Source organism: Erpetoichthys calabaricus, chromosome 3 (genome assembly GCF_900747795.2).
Source record: "Erpetoichthys calabaricus chromosome 3, fErpCal1.3, whole genome shotgun sequence".
Taxonomy (NCBI): domain Eukaryota; kingdom Metazoa; phylum Chordata; class Cladistia; order Polypteriformes; family Polypteridae; genus Erpetoichthys; species Erpetoichthys calabaricus.
Window position 1 is genome coordinate 298,232,348 of NC_041396.2, and position 14,116 is coordinate 298,246,463.

The 14,116-nt window shown below is 47.6% G+C and overlaps 1 protein-coding gene across 1 annotated transcript; it reads right to left on the minus strand.

Moving 5' to 3' along the window:
• Positions 1-1,019: 1,019 nt before the first annotated feature.
• Positions 1,020-13,477, minus strand: endou (endonuclease, polyU-specific). The gene is made up of 7 exons (XM_028825843.2): positions 13,301-13,477; positions 6,020-6,188; positions 4,563-4,768; positions 3,935-4,048; positions 3,670-3,776; positions 1,358-1,500; positions 1,020-1,275 (listed from the first exon to the last, which is right to left on the minus strand). Exons 1-7 carry the CDS (start codon positions 13,359-13,361, stop codon positions 1,161-1,163), a joined length of 915 nt encoding a protein of 304 aa, XP_028681676.1. The 5' UTR covers positions 13,362-13,477; the 3' UTR covers positions 1,020-1,160.
• Between the last annotated feature and the right edge of the window lie 639 nt (positions 13,478-14,116).

Consider the following 14,116-nt stretch of genomic DNA (forward strand, 5'->3'; position numbering starts at 1 on the left):
ACAGATTTAGATCGGGTTGTTTTCTATAATTTGCTTGAACTTTCCGGTTGATTTTGCGACTTCTTTCATCACGCTAAGTACCAGAGTTCACTTGCGGTACCGATGTATTTACGCAAATCCAAGAGAGTGGCAGTGGGCGGAGAGCAGGGGGCGGGGCCTTCCTCACTCATGTGCCAGCCTCTGTTCGAGTTGCTCTACCTGTCGCCACGTGTTGGAGTGCACCTCGCCTCCGCTTATCTAGCGATACCTGTTTGTTCAGCAGACATCATCATCTAGAGGTTGTCAAGGAGTAACGTTTGACGTTTTTGAGAGAGAGATCAGAGCTCCATGTGTTTTAGAGGGTAGCTGCTGATTGACAGAGATATCACGGCCATCTGCTTTTCTCCCCACGCGGGGAATGCTCTCCCGTCAGAGCTGAACACAATCAGATAAAGTGCCAACGTCTATTGATTTTTAAAGTGTGTCCTGTTTCATTACTATGTGGGCGCAGCTAGTGTTTGATATAAAGATTTCATGCTTGCCTCTTATTTCTTGCCGGGGTTTTGCTGGTGATATCCCCCTCTAGTGGACATTATTGGAAGTGTTTGGGACAACCTGCTTTGGAACTCTTTAGTCCAAGGGTCCCCAACTCTGGTCCTGGAGGACCACGACAGTGGCTGCAGGTTTTCATTCTAACCCTTTTCTTAATCAGTGACCTGTTTGTCCTGCTAATTAACTTCATTTCAATTAATTGTAATTGATTTGCTCTTGAAGACTCAGACCACTTAATTGTTTCTTTTTCCTTAATTAGCAGCCAAACAATAACGAGATGCAAAATGAGCCAAAACAACTGGTGACCATCATAGAATATCTGAAAAAAAAGAAAGGTGAAGTTCTCAGGAGACTTGATCTGCTCAGGTCCCCAGAGCTCTTAGAAAAGAGGAAATCAACAATTTCAGAAATGTCTGCCATTACACAATGAGAGCAGCAACAAGCCATGGAATTAAAGTGAGGTGTGTGTCAGAAGACAGTCGGACATCTAAATTCATCAATTCATTTATTTATTCGTTTATCTCCTCCATGCGACATCTTTTTGTGAAGGATGATCAGGGGGCTCAGTGGCACTGAGATGACGAAGCCCAGGCCGTGCCCACCCACCAAAGACGCCAAGGTGACGCCGCTCAGGGTGATACCGGGTAGGCCGAGGCGATGAACATCTTTCCGTCCCCGTAGAAGGAGTTGGTCCAGGTGTACGTCTGGATGCTCTGCGCCTTGCCCCCCAGACTCAGGTGGCACCTGCAGGTGTGAAGTAGAGGTTTGCATCGCTCACCAAGTGCTGCCCCAAATAGGCCCACCAGATGCCTAAAATGATACTCACATTTTGCCAGGCCGGGTGATGTAGCAGAGGCTGTAGATGGCAAAGTCAAATTCGGGGCTGCTGCCTATGAAGGCCGAGCCGACCTCCTTGAAGTAGCCGCTCCAGTTGAACTGCATGCCCAGGATGTCGGGAAAGCCGGCCCACTGTGGAGCAAGAAGGGAGGGAGGGCTCTGTTAGGAATCGAGCTTGATCTTATATAGTGCCTTTCACATTTGAGGCATTGAGGTTAGTGAGGGCAGAAGTGGGATTTGAATCTGCTGATGGGGTGTCCATCTGGGGGTCACTACGGTGTTTTGGTCCCTCCAAAGTTCTGTGACTTTCCACACGTTGACTCTGTCTGAAGGGCAGGTGCATCTGAGTGGCATCAGCAAACTGGTGATGAGATCAGCAAATGGAGGCTCATTTCTTTACAAAATGACACCAGGAGCCTTTGTAGTGCAGCCAGCCAGAGGGTCACTGGTGCTTAGTTTGGCAGAAATACATGAAGGGCTGCTCCATCAAGACCACCAAACAAACTCAAAACTGACTCGGAGAAGGACAGGCCAAGGTGGTCTTGAAACAAGGCTTAAAGGGCACGAGGCATGTTGGTGCCACTGGCTCAGGACCCCAAGTTTACAAAACAGCAACACAGCAATAGAGTCACAGGAGGGGGTGACAGAAACAGGAGGGGGTGACACTCCGAGGACAACCTAAGGTTCACAACATGGTGCTCGTTATCCTATCGATCAGGGACTCAGGTTTGACCCTCTGTGTCTTCATCAAATGAGACTCACAGGGCATGAAAAGGTCAACCAATCAATCAGACCCATGGGAATCAGTGAGCCAATCAGACATGTGGGCGGTAAGAGCATGTCCTCCATCCATTGGATATTCGGAGCAAACCCAAATGTGACTCCATCGTTCTGCCCCTCAGCCATTCATTAGACCTTCACATGGAGTTTAATGGTTGGCACCCTGCCCAGGATTGGCTCCTGCCTTGTGCCCTGTGTTGGCTGGGATTGGCTCCAGCAGACCCCCGTGACCCTGTGTTCGGATTCAGAGGGTTGGAAAATGGATGGATGGATGGATGGACTCGGAGGTCTTTTGATCGATGGATCAACCAGTAAGTAGGACATCGAGGGGATAAATCAGGAGGTGCCAATCAATCAATCAGTCAATCAATGACTCCGTGAGAAGTCTCTTCAGGAATCACAGCACCCACTTGTTATAATCAGTTGGTTCCACACATTTTGTGCAGCTCACCCTGCATCAGCTGATACACTCTATATGTTTGTTTAGGGGGTTTCGGGACCCCGAGGATTATGAATTTGATCAGGGCTGGCACAAGCGTACACCAATAAATGTCACTGAAGGGGGGGGGGTCCCCCTTGAAGCGGGCTTGCTACTGTTTGTTAAATAATTAAAAGCCTTGGGGGTCCTCAACACACTCATACAATGTGTGGGGGGGGGGTCCCACCTGTGTGCCCACTCTGCCTACACCTAAAGCCGGCCCTTAGTTTAGGGTTAGATTTTTGCATTTAAAGTAAACTGACTAAGCTGAATATCACAGTGCCATCTTAGTCAATAAATTCCTCCGAATAAAGTGAGATATTGACGACAATTCAAACCTTTTTTTAAATGACCACTTAATAATCAGACGTTGGTTTCTTTGTTTCAGTCAATCACTGCAGCATATGTAAGAACTGATTCACAGAGAAAATAAATTGATTGATGACTCAATCAATCAATCAATCAGCCAGTCAATCAGTCTATCGGTAATTATGAAGAAAGTCAATTATGAACCTAATTATTCTGTCAATCAAGTGACCGACCAGTTAATCAATTAATCAATAGACCAATTTAATCAATCACTCAATTTATAGATCAATCATTTAGTGAGCCCTCCCTCCATTCACTGAATTACACGTTAAAGTTAATCGAGGAAGCGTCATCAGTTATAGATCAGCTTGTGTAGCCAGGAAATTCATCAATTATTGAGACTTCGATCAATCAATCAATCAATCAGTCTAACAATAATAATCTTGAATATGATGAATTGCTTTCCCAGAAATCAATCAATCGATCAATCAGCTCGCCTTATTCTTCCAATTCATCATCAGTTACCCATTGGCTCATTGACACGGCCGATCAATCAGTCATTGGGTGATTATTATTTTTGTTTTTTTTTTTACTTTATAAAGTCAAAGCGCCGATGCACTCCCCGTGTGTTCAGCCAGCTAATCAATACCTCCGCCGAGTGCTCATCCGGCATCTCAAACATTCATTCAAATAATTAGTGGGGTCACCAGGTGGCCGGCTCTGTCGGTACTCACAGGCCCATCGAAGTTATGGCTGTAGTAGTTGAGCTGCCCGCGCCTCTCTAGCAGGTAGAACTGGACCCAGTTGTGGAAGCCGGACACTTTGCTGCTCTTGATTTCTCCTGCACAAAGGGACCCACACATAGGCGTCAGAGTGAGGAACGTTCTAGAAAAGCAGCCATCGATGGGATGGGATTTGAGGTGGGGGCTCATTCAAGTTATGCCCGCAGCATGTTCCACCCCTCCTAATCCCAATCAGCCCGTGTAGAGCTCCACCTACCTACAAAGACGTGCTCAAAGCCACTGGAGTCCAGCTGGCCCTTGTTGCGGGAGTACAGGCCGAACCACATCATCTGAAGGTCCTGGATAAGCTCCGCCTCTGAGGTGTAGACCCCTGTGGACACACATGTGAAAGAATGAGTGGGCATCGGACAGTGCAGTGGACCAATGGGGGGGCTCTGCTGGGCACGTCACCTCCTGGACTCCAATATATAAGAAACAGGCCGAAACATCAAAGAAACTTACTCTTGGCACCTCAGGTGAGCCTGCTGTTGAACAGGTGGACCTGAGGGACGAGGTCATATGGCAGACTCTTGGGCAGGTGGACCTCCATGTCCAGAAGACTCAGAGGGGCCACCTGCTCTTGGACAGCTGGACCTGGCATTGGCCTGACATCAGAGAAGCCAGCATGTCCACCCTTGGGCCAAGAAAGGACCGGGACTGAAGTAGTGGACATGTGGATGCCATCCTGGCATGCTGATTGGCAGTATAGGTGGCAGTTGGGTATTGTGATTTCATTAATCAGTTACTTTATAATTTGGCTGTACACCCAAAATCAAAGTGTCACCAGAAGATATATGGCATAACTGCCCACCCGCTCCCCCCCCCTTTGAGTGCCCAATACCCACCTTTGGCGAGCAGGAAGGTACTTAGCTGTCGTCCAATCTCAGTGTCGGTCACCACCTTTTTCAAGAAGGCCTCCTGCTCTGCCACCTGTTCCTTGGTGAAGTGCTCAGCTGTGCCCGTCATTCGATTGTAGTTATCCAGCAGTTTGATGAGGGCAGCATAAGTGGGCTTAGTGAACAGGGTGGCCTCGTCCACAAAGGTGTAGAGCCTGCCGGAGACACAGAGCAGTGAGAAAGGAAGGGGGGCGCCACTGAGCACATGGGCTTTAGCAGTCCACTCAAACTTCAAGTTTAACGTCCCCATCAGAGTGGGGATCACGCCGACTACGCTAAACAAACTTAATATGGGTGTACTGTATGTGTGTTCATGAAGATAAATCACCATCTTACCCCAATGGATGTCAGCAGTCTTCAAATCGACACCATCATCAGAGCGGGGATCATGCCGACTACGCTAAACAAACTGACCCCTTCTCTCATGTGTGTATGTGAGTTCATGATGGCAAGGCACCTTCTGACCCCAAGCATGCTGGACACATGGATGTCAGCAGTCTTCAAATCGACACCATCATCAGAGTGGGGATCACGCCGACTACGCTAAACAAACTTAATATGGGTGTACTGTATGTGTGTTCATGAAGATAAATCACCATCTTACCCCAATGGATGTCAGCAGTCTTCAAATCGACACCATCATCAGAGCGGGGATCACGCCGACTACGCTAAACAAACTGACCCCTTCTCTCATGTGTGTATGTGAGTTCATGATGGCAATGCACCTTCTGACCCCAAGCATGCTGGACACATGGATGTCAGCAGTCTTCAAATCGACACCATCATCAGAGTGGGGATCACGCCGACTACGCTAAACAAACTTACTATGGGTGTACTGTATGTGTGTTCATGAAGATAAATCACCATCTTACCCCAATGGATGTCAGCAGTCTTCAGATCGACACCATCATCAGAGCGGGGATCACGCCGACTACGCTAAACAAACTGACCCCTTCTCTCATGTGTGTATGTGAGTTCATGATGGCAAGGCACCTTCTGACCCCAAGCATGCTGGACACATGAATGTCAGCAGTCCTCAAATCGACACCATCATCAGAGCGGGGATCACGCCGACTACGCTAGATGAGCGGTGTTGTGTTTCAGCCAGGGCTCCTCCCCTTGTTTTATGTCCTTTTTATGTTCACTGTCAAGTCTTTTGTTTATATTAATAATACTTTTGCTAATTATTTACATTTTTCCTTGTTTTTGATTTTTTTTTTTTTATATGTATGTGTGGGTGGTTCCCCAAGAGGTTGTTTGCCACTCTGCAGTATTTGCTCTCCTACAAGGCCCACACTATCTCAGCGCTGCTGAAGTATTCCAACTGGCCCCTCCCTCCTCATCTGCATACGTCTGCTCCTACCGGCAAATCGCCAACCGACCCCGGGAGCATCAGGTGGGCTTACGGCTCTGTACTGAGGTCCACTTTCTGGTTGGTCTCAGAGTTGGGAATGAGGCGCTGAGGGTTGATGATGAGCTCTGATGGATGGGCCTTGTTCTTGTCCAGAGAGAAGAGCAGCTCGGACATGTCCTTCAGCTCCTCGTTGGTGATGGACACCTGAGCCGAGACATTGCCTGGCAAAAGACCAAGAGACGCGTTAGCACTGGGATAACAGAGAGCAACCCGCGGGCACCGGGCAGAGAATCCCGCACTGGCTTAGTAGATGAGTCACTAGCAATTCTGTGCCCTTCTACATGATTCACTTACAGTGTGTGCCAGTGTGCTCTCTGGCATCCAAATTAAAATACCCGGTGTGAACGGTACAATCAAAGCCACATTCATTCAGCTTATGGTGGTGGTGGTGGGGGTGAGGCAATGCCAACAGCTGTTGGGGCATCAGGAAGAATTGGCCTGTAGGACTCATCACAAGTGACCTCAAAATGTGCTTTGTGACAAAGGGCTGAGAAAGATGCCACAGGAAAGAAAGGAGTACATTGTAAGGCACTATAGAAAATTAAAGTCTTGGTAACAAAGAGCATCTGATCAGGATGCCTCCTGGACGCCTCCCTGGTGAGATGTTCTGGGCATGTCTAACCGGGAGGAGGATACCCTGGATGGGACTATGTCTCCCGGCTGGCCTCGGAATTCCCCCGGAAGAGCTAGAAGAAGTGGCCAGGGAGAGGGAAGTCTGGGCATCTCTGCTCAATCCGATCTCGGATAAGCAGAAGAGGATGGATGGATGGTAACAAAGAGCTAAGAAAGAATTAAATTTCAAGGTGCCACATAAAACAAAGGAATAAATTGTAAGACACTATATATTGGTGACAAGAGCTAAGAAAGGTGTCACATTATACACAAAATGATATTGTAAGGCACTATATAAAATATTAACCTTGTTGACATAGAGCTAAAAATGTGCCACCTAAATCAAAGGAATGCATTATAAGACACTGCACATTGGTGATAACAGCCAAGAAAGGGACCACGTCAAACAAAGAAATAAATTGCCAGGCACCACATACTTGGTGACAAGAGCTAAGAAATGTGTCACATAAAGCAAGGATTACATTGTATGGCACTCTATTAAATTAAAGCCTGGATGGCAAAAAGCTAAGAACATTGTCACCTGAATCAAAGGAATACATTAAAAGACAGTACATTGGTGACAACTGCTATGAAAGGCACCACATTAAAGAAAGGACTGCATTGAAAGGCGCTATATAAAATAAAGGCCTTTGGGACAAAGATCTCATAATGGATTGCAATGTAAGGCACTGGACAAAACAAACGCCTTCATGACAAAGAGCTTAGAAAGGTGCCACTCTGAAGAGGGATGGCATTGTAAGGCACTTGTTCTGAATGAAGACCTTGGTGACAAAGAGCTCAGAAGGGCGATTTGGGGGACACGTGACTTACTGGTGAGAACAAAGGACATGTGGCTGACTGGTCTGAGTGGTGAGACTGGAGAGGATGACTTGGTGGTGTAAAGGAGAGGACTGAGATAAGGGGCAGCTGGGCGGTCTGAGGTGGATGCATGTGGCTTACTGGTTTGAGTGTAAAGAGTGCAATAAATAAAAAATGTGGTTTGGTGGTTCAGGGCGAGATGGAAATCAACTTATTGGGGAGATAAGTTAGAGATGATGCTTTACAAAGAAAGATTTGTCCTGATGGGAGTACGCATGTAGAATTAACGTGATTCTGATCATTGTGATCACGTTTTGCCTTTGCGGTGGTGTTTCATCTGCACTTCCTCATTTTATGACCCACCTAAAACAAACCAAAATTTCCTTTCCTAGGGGTCAGCAGGTGCTGATTTATCCTTTTATGACTGCCCTCTAGTGGCAGGAGTTGTAATTTACAGCCCAGAGAAGTCATCCTGCACAGAAAGAGAAAAGCAGCCCCCACTGCCCCCTGTGAATACACTGTCTGCTGACAAAAGAGCTTCTGTTTGGAGATGATGGCCCACTTGGTGTCTGTGGTGGACACTATGAGCTTCTTCAAATTATCTCCTTGACTTCAGTCAACCATCCACCCTTCACTGCTATGGAGATCTCCATCCATCTTGATTTTGCAGTATCATGGGCCATCTCTGTTGTTCTACTGCCCTCTGGTGGTACCTGAAGCAGCCGATCCTCTGCTTGTCATACATTCCTTCACTACTGTTGTTAAGTGGAGAGACAAGAATAGAGGACATGTCCCTTCACTGTGTTACTCGATGTGCTGGTGTCAGCAGTGGGAATGTAATGAAGGTAACGTCCCTTAATGCTGTGAGTTAGCAGAATGGGATGGCCACTCGGTGATGAGAATAGAAGAGTCATGTGGATGGTGACATCATGAACTCCCATTAAAATCTGCTCAGGACATATTGAGAGCCATGGGGCTGAGCCGTCCTTCCATACAGAAGACACACACAAGGAGTGCCAGGTGGGTGCAGTGAATGTTCAAGTGGTTTCCACAGTTCTGAAGGTGCCACACTTTTCTGACAGGTATGGAGAGGGGCAGGTTAGCATCTCTGAGTAGACAGCGGGACATTCTGTGATAGAGCAAAGGGGACAGCAAATGAGGCGTTGTGCAGGAGGATTGTGAGGAAGGCCCATCTGAGGCCATTCAGAAAGATGGGGGCCATTCCCTGGTGGGGTCCACTGGCCTCTTAAGTTCTTTTGTGAAACCTCATAATAATTGCAGCTAACTGACACTGGGGGTCCAGTGGTCCTCGTGAGCACCTGGTTGTGCATTGTAAACACAGAACGGCACAGGCTTTGGCTTTTCTTCAGTCTTGTTGAGGGTGGGCAATCAAAAATGAAGACACGTCTTCAACTGTAATCAAAAAGCAGGGGTGGGATCTCATGGAGTGGGGGGGGGGGGGGGGGGGGGGGCGGGGTATGGTGGCACATACCTGGAATACCTTATGGAAACCATAGGGAACCATACAACGTCCTTTATAATAGAGACTGCCCTGGGTGCCAGCTGTGGGGGGGCTTAGTACCAACTGAGAAATCTCCTACATTGTCTGACCCACACTCCCCGTCCAACTCCCCCATCCACAATCCCATGACGAAGTTCATACCACCTTCTATCCTGCTTTCTGGGTCCAAGGCACTCACTGACTGATACCACCTGTTTTTATTCACCTGGGGTCAGCCGGTGGAGCTGCATACAATATGATTCCCAGTCATTTGCCCAGCCTCACATTCCTCTTGTTTTTAAACCCAAGTTCAGGTTTATTGTCATGTGAACTTCTTACCTTCGTGTCTTTTTCACATGTGGCCGGCGCTCCCAGCTGTCAGAATGTACCCAATGAGCATTAAAGGCTGCTGGAGTCTCAAAAGATGCTCTGATGGTGGCAACCAGTGAAAGTGCAAACTGAAAATATCAACTTTTTATTTTGTATAATATATAAGCCCCTCCTACTCATTTTGCATTTATGACACTTTTGTCTACACGGGTATACATGTAAAACAACTGGACATGTGGCAAGTGACCGATGGAGGCCATGCACTCAGGTTTAGCAGTTTAACATCTCAGCCACCAGGGGGCTTCACTCGCAGCAAGATATGCGAGGAACTGCTGCAGCAGAAGACGTCTGGGCAAGGATGGCAGGCTCTGCTCCGTCAATTTGAGGAACCAATCAGCGCTGCTGCCATCTGCTTATAAAGCTGAGCGAGGCTCGTTTAACTAATAAATGCTGCCCCCTAGTGGAGCTGGTAAGTTTTCTAGTGCTATTCTGCTGCTCTGTTCAGAAGAAGGCAAATTATATTTTTATATATATATATATATATATATATATATATATATATATATATATATATATATATATATACATATACTGTATATAAATTATAAATATATATATAAATATATTATACATAAATATATATTTAAATAATAAATAAATATATATGTATATAGGGGCGGCACGGTGGCGCAGTGGGTAGCGCTGCTGCCTCGCAGTTGGGAGATCTGGGGACCCGGGTTCGCTTCCCAGGTCCTCCCTGCGTGGAGTTTGCATGTTCTCCCCCGTGTCTGCATGGGTTTCCTCCGGCGCTCCGGTTTCCTCCCACAGTCCAAAGACATGCAGGTCAGGTGGATTGGCGATTCTCAATTGGCCTTAGTGTGTGCTTGGTGTGTGGGTGTGTTTGTGTGTGTCCTGCGGTGGGTTGGCACCCTGCCCGGGATTGGTTCCCTGCCTTGTGCCCTGTGTTGGCTGGGATTGGCTCCAGCAGACCCCCCGTGACCCTGTGTTCGGATTCAGCGGGTTGGACAATGGATGGATGGATATATGTATATATATATATTTAAATATTTATTATATATATATATAATAAATATTTAAATATTTAAATATATAAGGGAAAATGTAGATTGTTAGGATGAGCATAGGGAGTGGAATGAAGAGTATGTGGCTTGGTGGCATGAATGGCAGGACTGGAAAAGAGGATGACTGGCAAACTATACTGGTGCCATCTGTAGTTAATCATAACTTACAGCCTCAGTGCTTTATTCATATTAGTGGGTGAACTGGGATGGAAACAATATGCCATATTGGTCAGAGCATAAGAAATACAATGAAAGGCTTAGTGGGTCAAGGTAGACATGTGGCTTACTGGTTTGAATGACTGGTCTGAGAAGAGTGACTGGGGTGGACTTACTGGTTTGAGATGGGCAGCATAACATTTGACTTTGTGATGCAAATGAGAGGACTGGGATAAGGGACATATCAGGCAGTGTATTGGTTTTTAGGGGTATGGCTTTGATGGCAGACCAGTGGATTACTGGTGTGATTGGAGGACTGGCATGGAAGATGCATGGTTTGCTGGTTTGACTATTGAGAATAAGGAGGATGACTTGTGACTTAGTTGTGTAAAGGAGAGGACTGGGATAAGGGACAACCGGGCATTCTGAGATGGTTGGCATGTGGTTGTCTGGCTTTACGGATATGCATGGAGGACATGTGGCTTAGTACTTTGAGTCAACAGCCTAGATGGATGGCATGTGGCTTACTGGTTTGAGAAGATAGACTGGAAAGGAAGGTGTGTGTCTTGCTGATTTAAATGGGAGGACTGAGATAAGGAGCAGTTAGCTTAGTGTTTGCAGTTGACAGCCTAGATGGATGGCATTTGGCTTACTGGTTGAAGAGCTATGACTGGAACAGATGATGGTGGGTTACAGGTACAAATGGAGGACATGTCATTTACTGGGTTGAATGTTGAGCTTGTAATGCATTAGGTGTGTCTGTCAGATTGAGATAAGGTACAACCCATACAGATGGTGTCTGGCTTACTGGTTGAAGGGGTATGACTGGGACAACATCTGGGTGGGTTGCAGGTACAAACGGAGGACAATGACAGAGGACATGTGGCTTACTGGTTCAAGTGCTGACAATATAAAAGGACGAGGTGTGTCTTACTGATGTAAATAAGAGGACTGAGGTGAGGGGCCGTTGGCTTATTATTTGGAGTGGACAGGCTAGATAGATGGCATGTTATGGACTGGTTGAAGGGGTATGACTGGCATTGCTGTCGTAGGGGGAATTATGGGTACGGGTGCAAAACTGGGATGGAGGACATGTGGTTTACTGGTTTCAGTTGTGAGACTGGAAAGGATGAGGTTTGCCTTGCTGATGTCAATGGAGGATTGAGATAAGGGACGGTTGGCCTAGTGCTATGAGTTGACAGCCTAGACGGATGGCGTTTGGCTTACTGGTTGAAGGGGTATGACTGGGACAGCTGATGTGTGGGCTAAAGGTATAAATGGAGGATATGTCATTTACTGGGTTGAATGGTGAGCCCGTAATGCATTAGCCGCGTCTGTCTGGTTTAAATAGGATGATTGAGATAAGGGACAGCTGGCTTAGTTCTTTGAGTCGACAGCCTAGATGGGTGGCATTTGGATTACTGGTTAAAGGGATGTGGCAGAGCTGAAAGGTGGGTTACAGATACAAATGGAGGACAATGATGGAGGACTTGTGGCTTACTGGTTCAAGTGCTGACAATATAAAAGGACGAGGTGTGTCTTGCTGATGCAAATAAGAGGACTGAACTGAGGGGCAGTTGGCTTATTATTTGGAGTGGACAGGCTTGATGGATGGCATGATACTGACTGGTTGAAGGGGTATGACTGGCATTGCTGTAGTAGGGGGAGTTATGGGAGTGGGTGCAGGGCTGGGATGGAGGTCATGTGGTTTACTGGTTTGAGTGGTGAGACTGGAAAGGACAAGGTTTGTCTTACTGATGTCGATGGAGGATTGACATAAGGGGCAGTTGGCTTAATGGCTGCAGTGGGCAGGCTAGAAGAATGGCCTCTGAGATACTGGTTAAATTGGCATAACAGGGATTGCCATAATGGCGCTTTATGGCTGTGAATGCAAGACTGGGGTGAAGGCCACATCGGTGATGACACCTGGCCCACTGGTTTGACTGAAAATGTACGCCTTGTGGATCTGAATGGACAGCCTAAGATGGATGGGGGGTGGCTTACTGGTCTGAGGTGACTGACTGGACCCACCCAGTGCCGTGATGTCCTGTTAAAGTATATGCACAACTGCGACATCCAAGAGGCTCACTTTGAAGTGGCTAAATAAAGGGACAGAGGAGCAATCATGGAAAACACAACATCGGTTCCAACAAAAACTGACTTTGTCTCATCCATTCACAACTTTGTGACCTGAATGTGTGCTGTCCTCTGTCATGGTGGACGGTCAAATCCAAAACTCTGTGACATGGTGGCTGTGCTCCCATCCTCGCTTGTGCCCTCATGCTTATCTAATCCTCACAGGAAGCAGATGGTCAATTCCCATGCCACCCAAAACGGTGAGGGCATCCCAGTCTGAGCCTTCATGCCCCCCTCAAAACATTAGTTAATTGTGCTTAGTGTGCAAGGGGCAGGAGGGAAGAAGAAGAAGACCCTGCTTGTGTCCCTTTAAGAGGCGGCAGGACGTGACACTGATGGGCAGTCGGCCCCAGGCAGGCAGTTGAGTGGCGAGTGCTGGTTGCACACGCGGCACTAAAGCCCTCCAGTGATGCTGCAATGTGTTACGGGCACACGAGCTCCAGATGTCCCACTTTGCGGCCTCAAATTAGATGTCTTTAGTCGAACAGCCTCATGCACGCCCACCCAGATGCTTACAAACACACACACACACACTCATGTGGTGTCGGTGGTCTTCTTGTCTTTAGCGTTTTGTTTCAAAAACATTCAGTGAAGAAAAGCCAGCGAGAGAATCCGAGAAAAGCGGTGGCGGACTTACCTGACTGAAGCCAATGGAGGCCGACGAGGACCCACAGCACGGAAAGCAGAGGCAGCTTCATCTCTGAATTCCTGCTCAGGCTACCCGGCTCGTTTTTATAAAGCCCCTCTGTCCAGTCAGGGGGCGGGGAAATCCAGCGAGAGGCCCCCGTCAGGAGGTGAGCTGTGCAGAAACCTCTCAAGCCGAGGCTTGAGCAGAATGTAAGTAGACACTGGAGGTGTCCCAATTACTGACAAGGGGTGGGTCCTGGGGTGAATGAGGTGGGCACAGACAATCAGGGTATGGGTGTATGTGAAGGGGGTGGAGATGGCAGGGACCCTCACGTGTCGATCGAGCTGTCAGGAGCACCTGGCTTTTTTCTCAGGCTCAGTGGTGCTAATCTCATAAGCAAACAGCAGAAGTGAAGATTTGGTTTGAGTGAGGATACGTGTGTTTGGGGGGGCATGGGGTGGGGGAATGCAGCCAGCTAAACCCCCACTGGGCCCCTAAAGTTAAGAAGTCCCATTGACACCTAATCCAGGTGACCTCCCCAGACCAACAAGGACCACAGCTGGGTCATGTGACAGAGCAAGTCTTGATCTTATATAGCGCCTTTCGCGTCAACACTTCCACCAAACTGTAACCCAGCAGGCCACTTACCGGTGCTTGTCTGACCGGGTGGGGCCCTCGACCTCTGGGTAACGTAATGGCTGCCAAAACCTCTCTAGGGGCTGCATCCAGGTTATGGCCACTGCAGAACCTATGGGGGTCTCTTTCAGCGTCTTTATTAATCTAACAGGCAGTTCTTGTGTAGAAACCATCATAGGAAGGCACTTT

Bases quoted from the DNA above. Each gene is read 5' to 3' on its own strand.
- endou (XM_028825843.2), bottom strand. From the start codon at position 13,361: ATGAAGCTGCCTCTGCTTTCCGTGCTGTGGGTCCTCGTCGGCCTCCAT. The intron at 6,189-13,300 runs GTAAGTCCGCCA...GTCTTTTGCCAG, and splicing joins CCTCCATTGGCTTCAGTCAG to GCAATGTCTCGGCTCAGGTG. The intron at 1,501-3,669 runs GTGAGTACCGAC...CTTGCTCCACAG, and splicing joins GCCATAACTTCGATGGGCCT to TGGGCCGGCTTTCCCGACAT.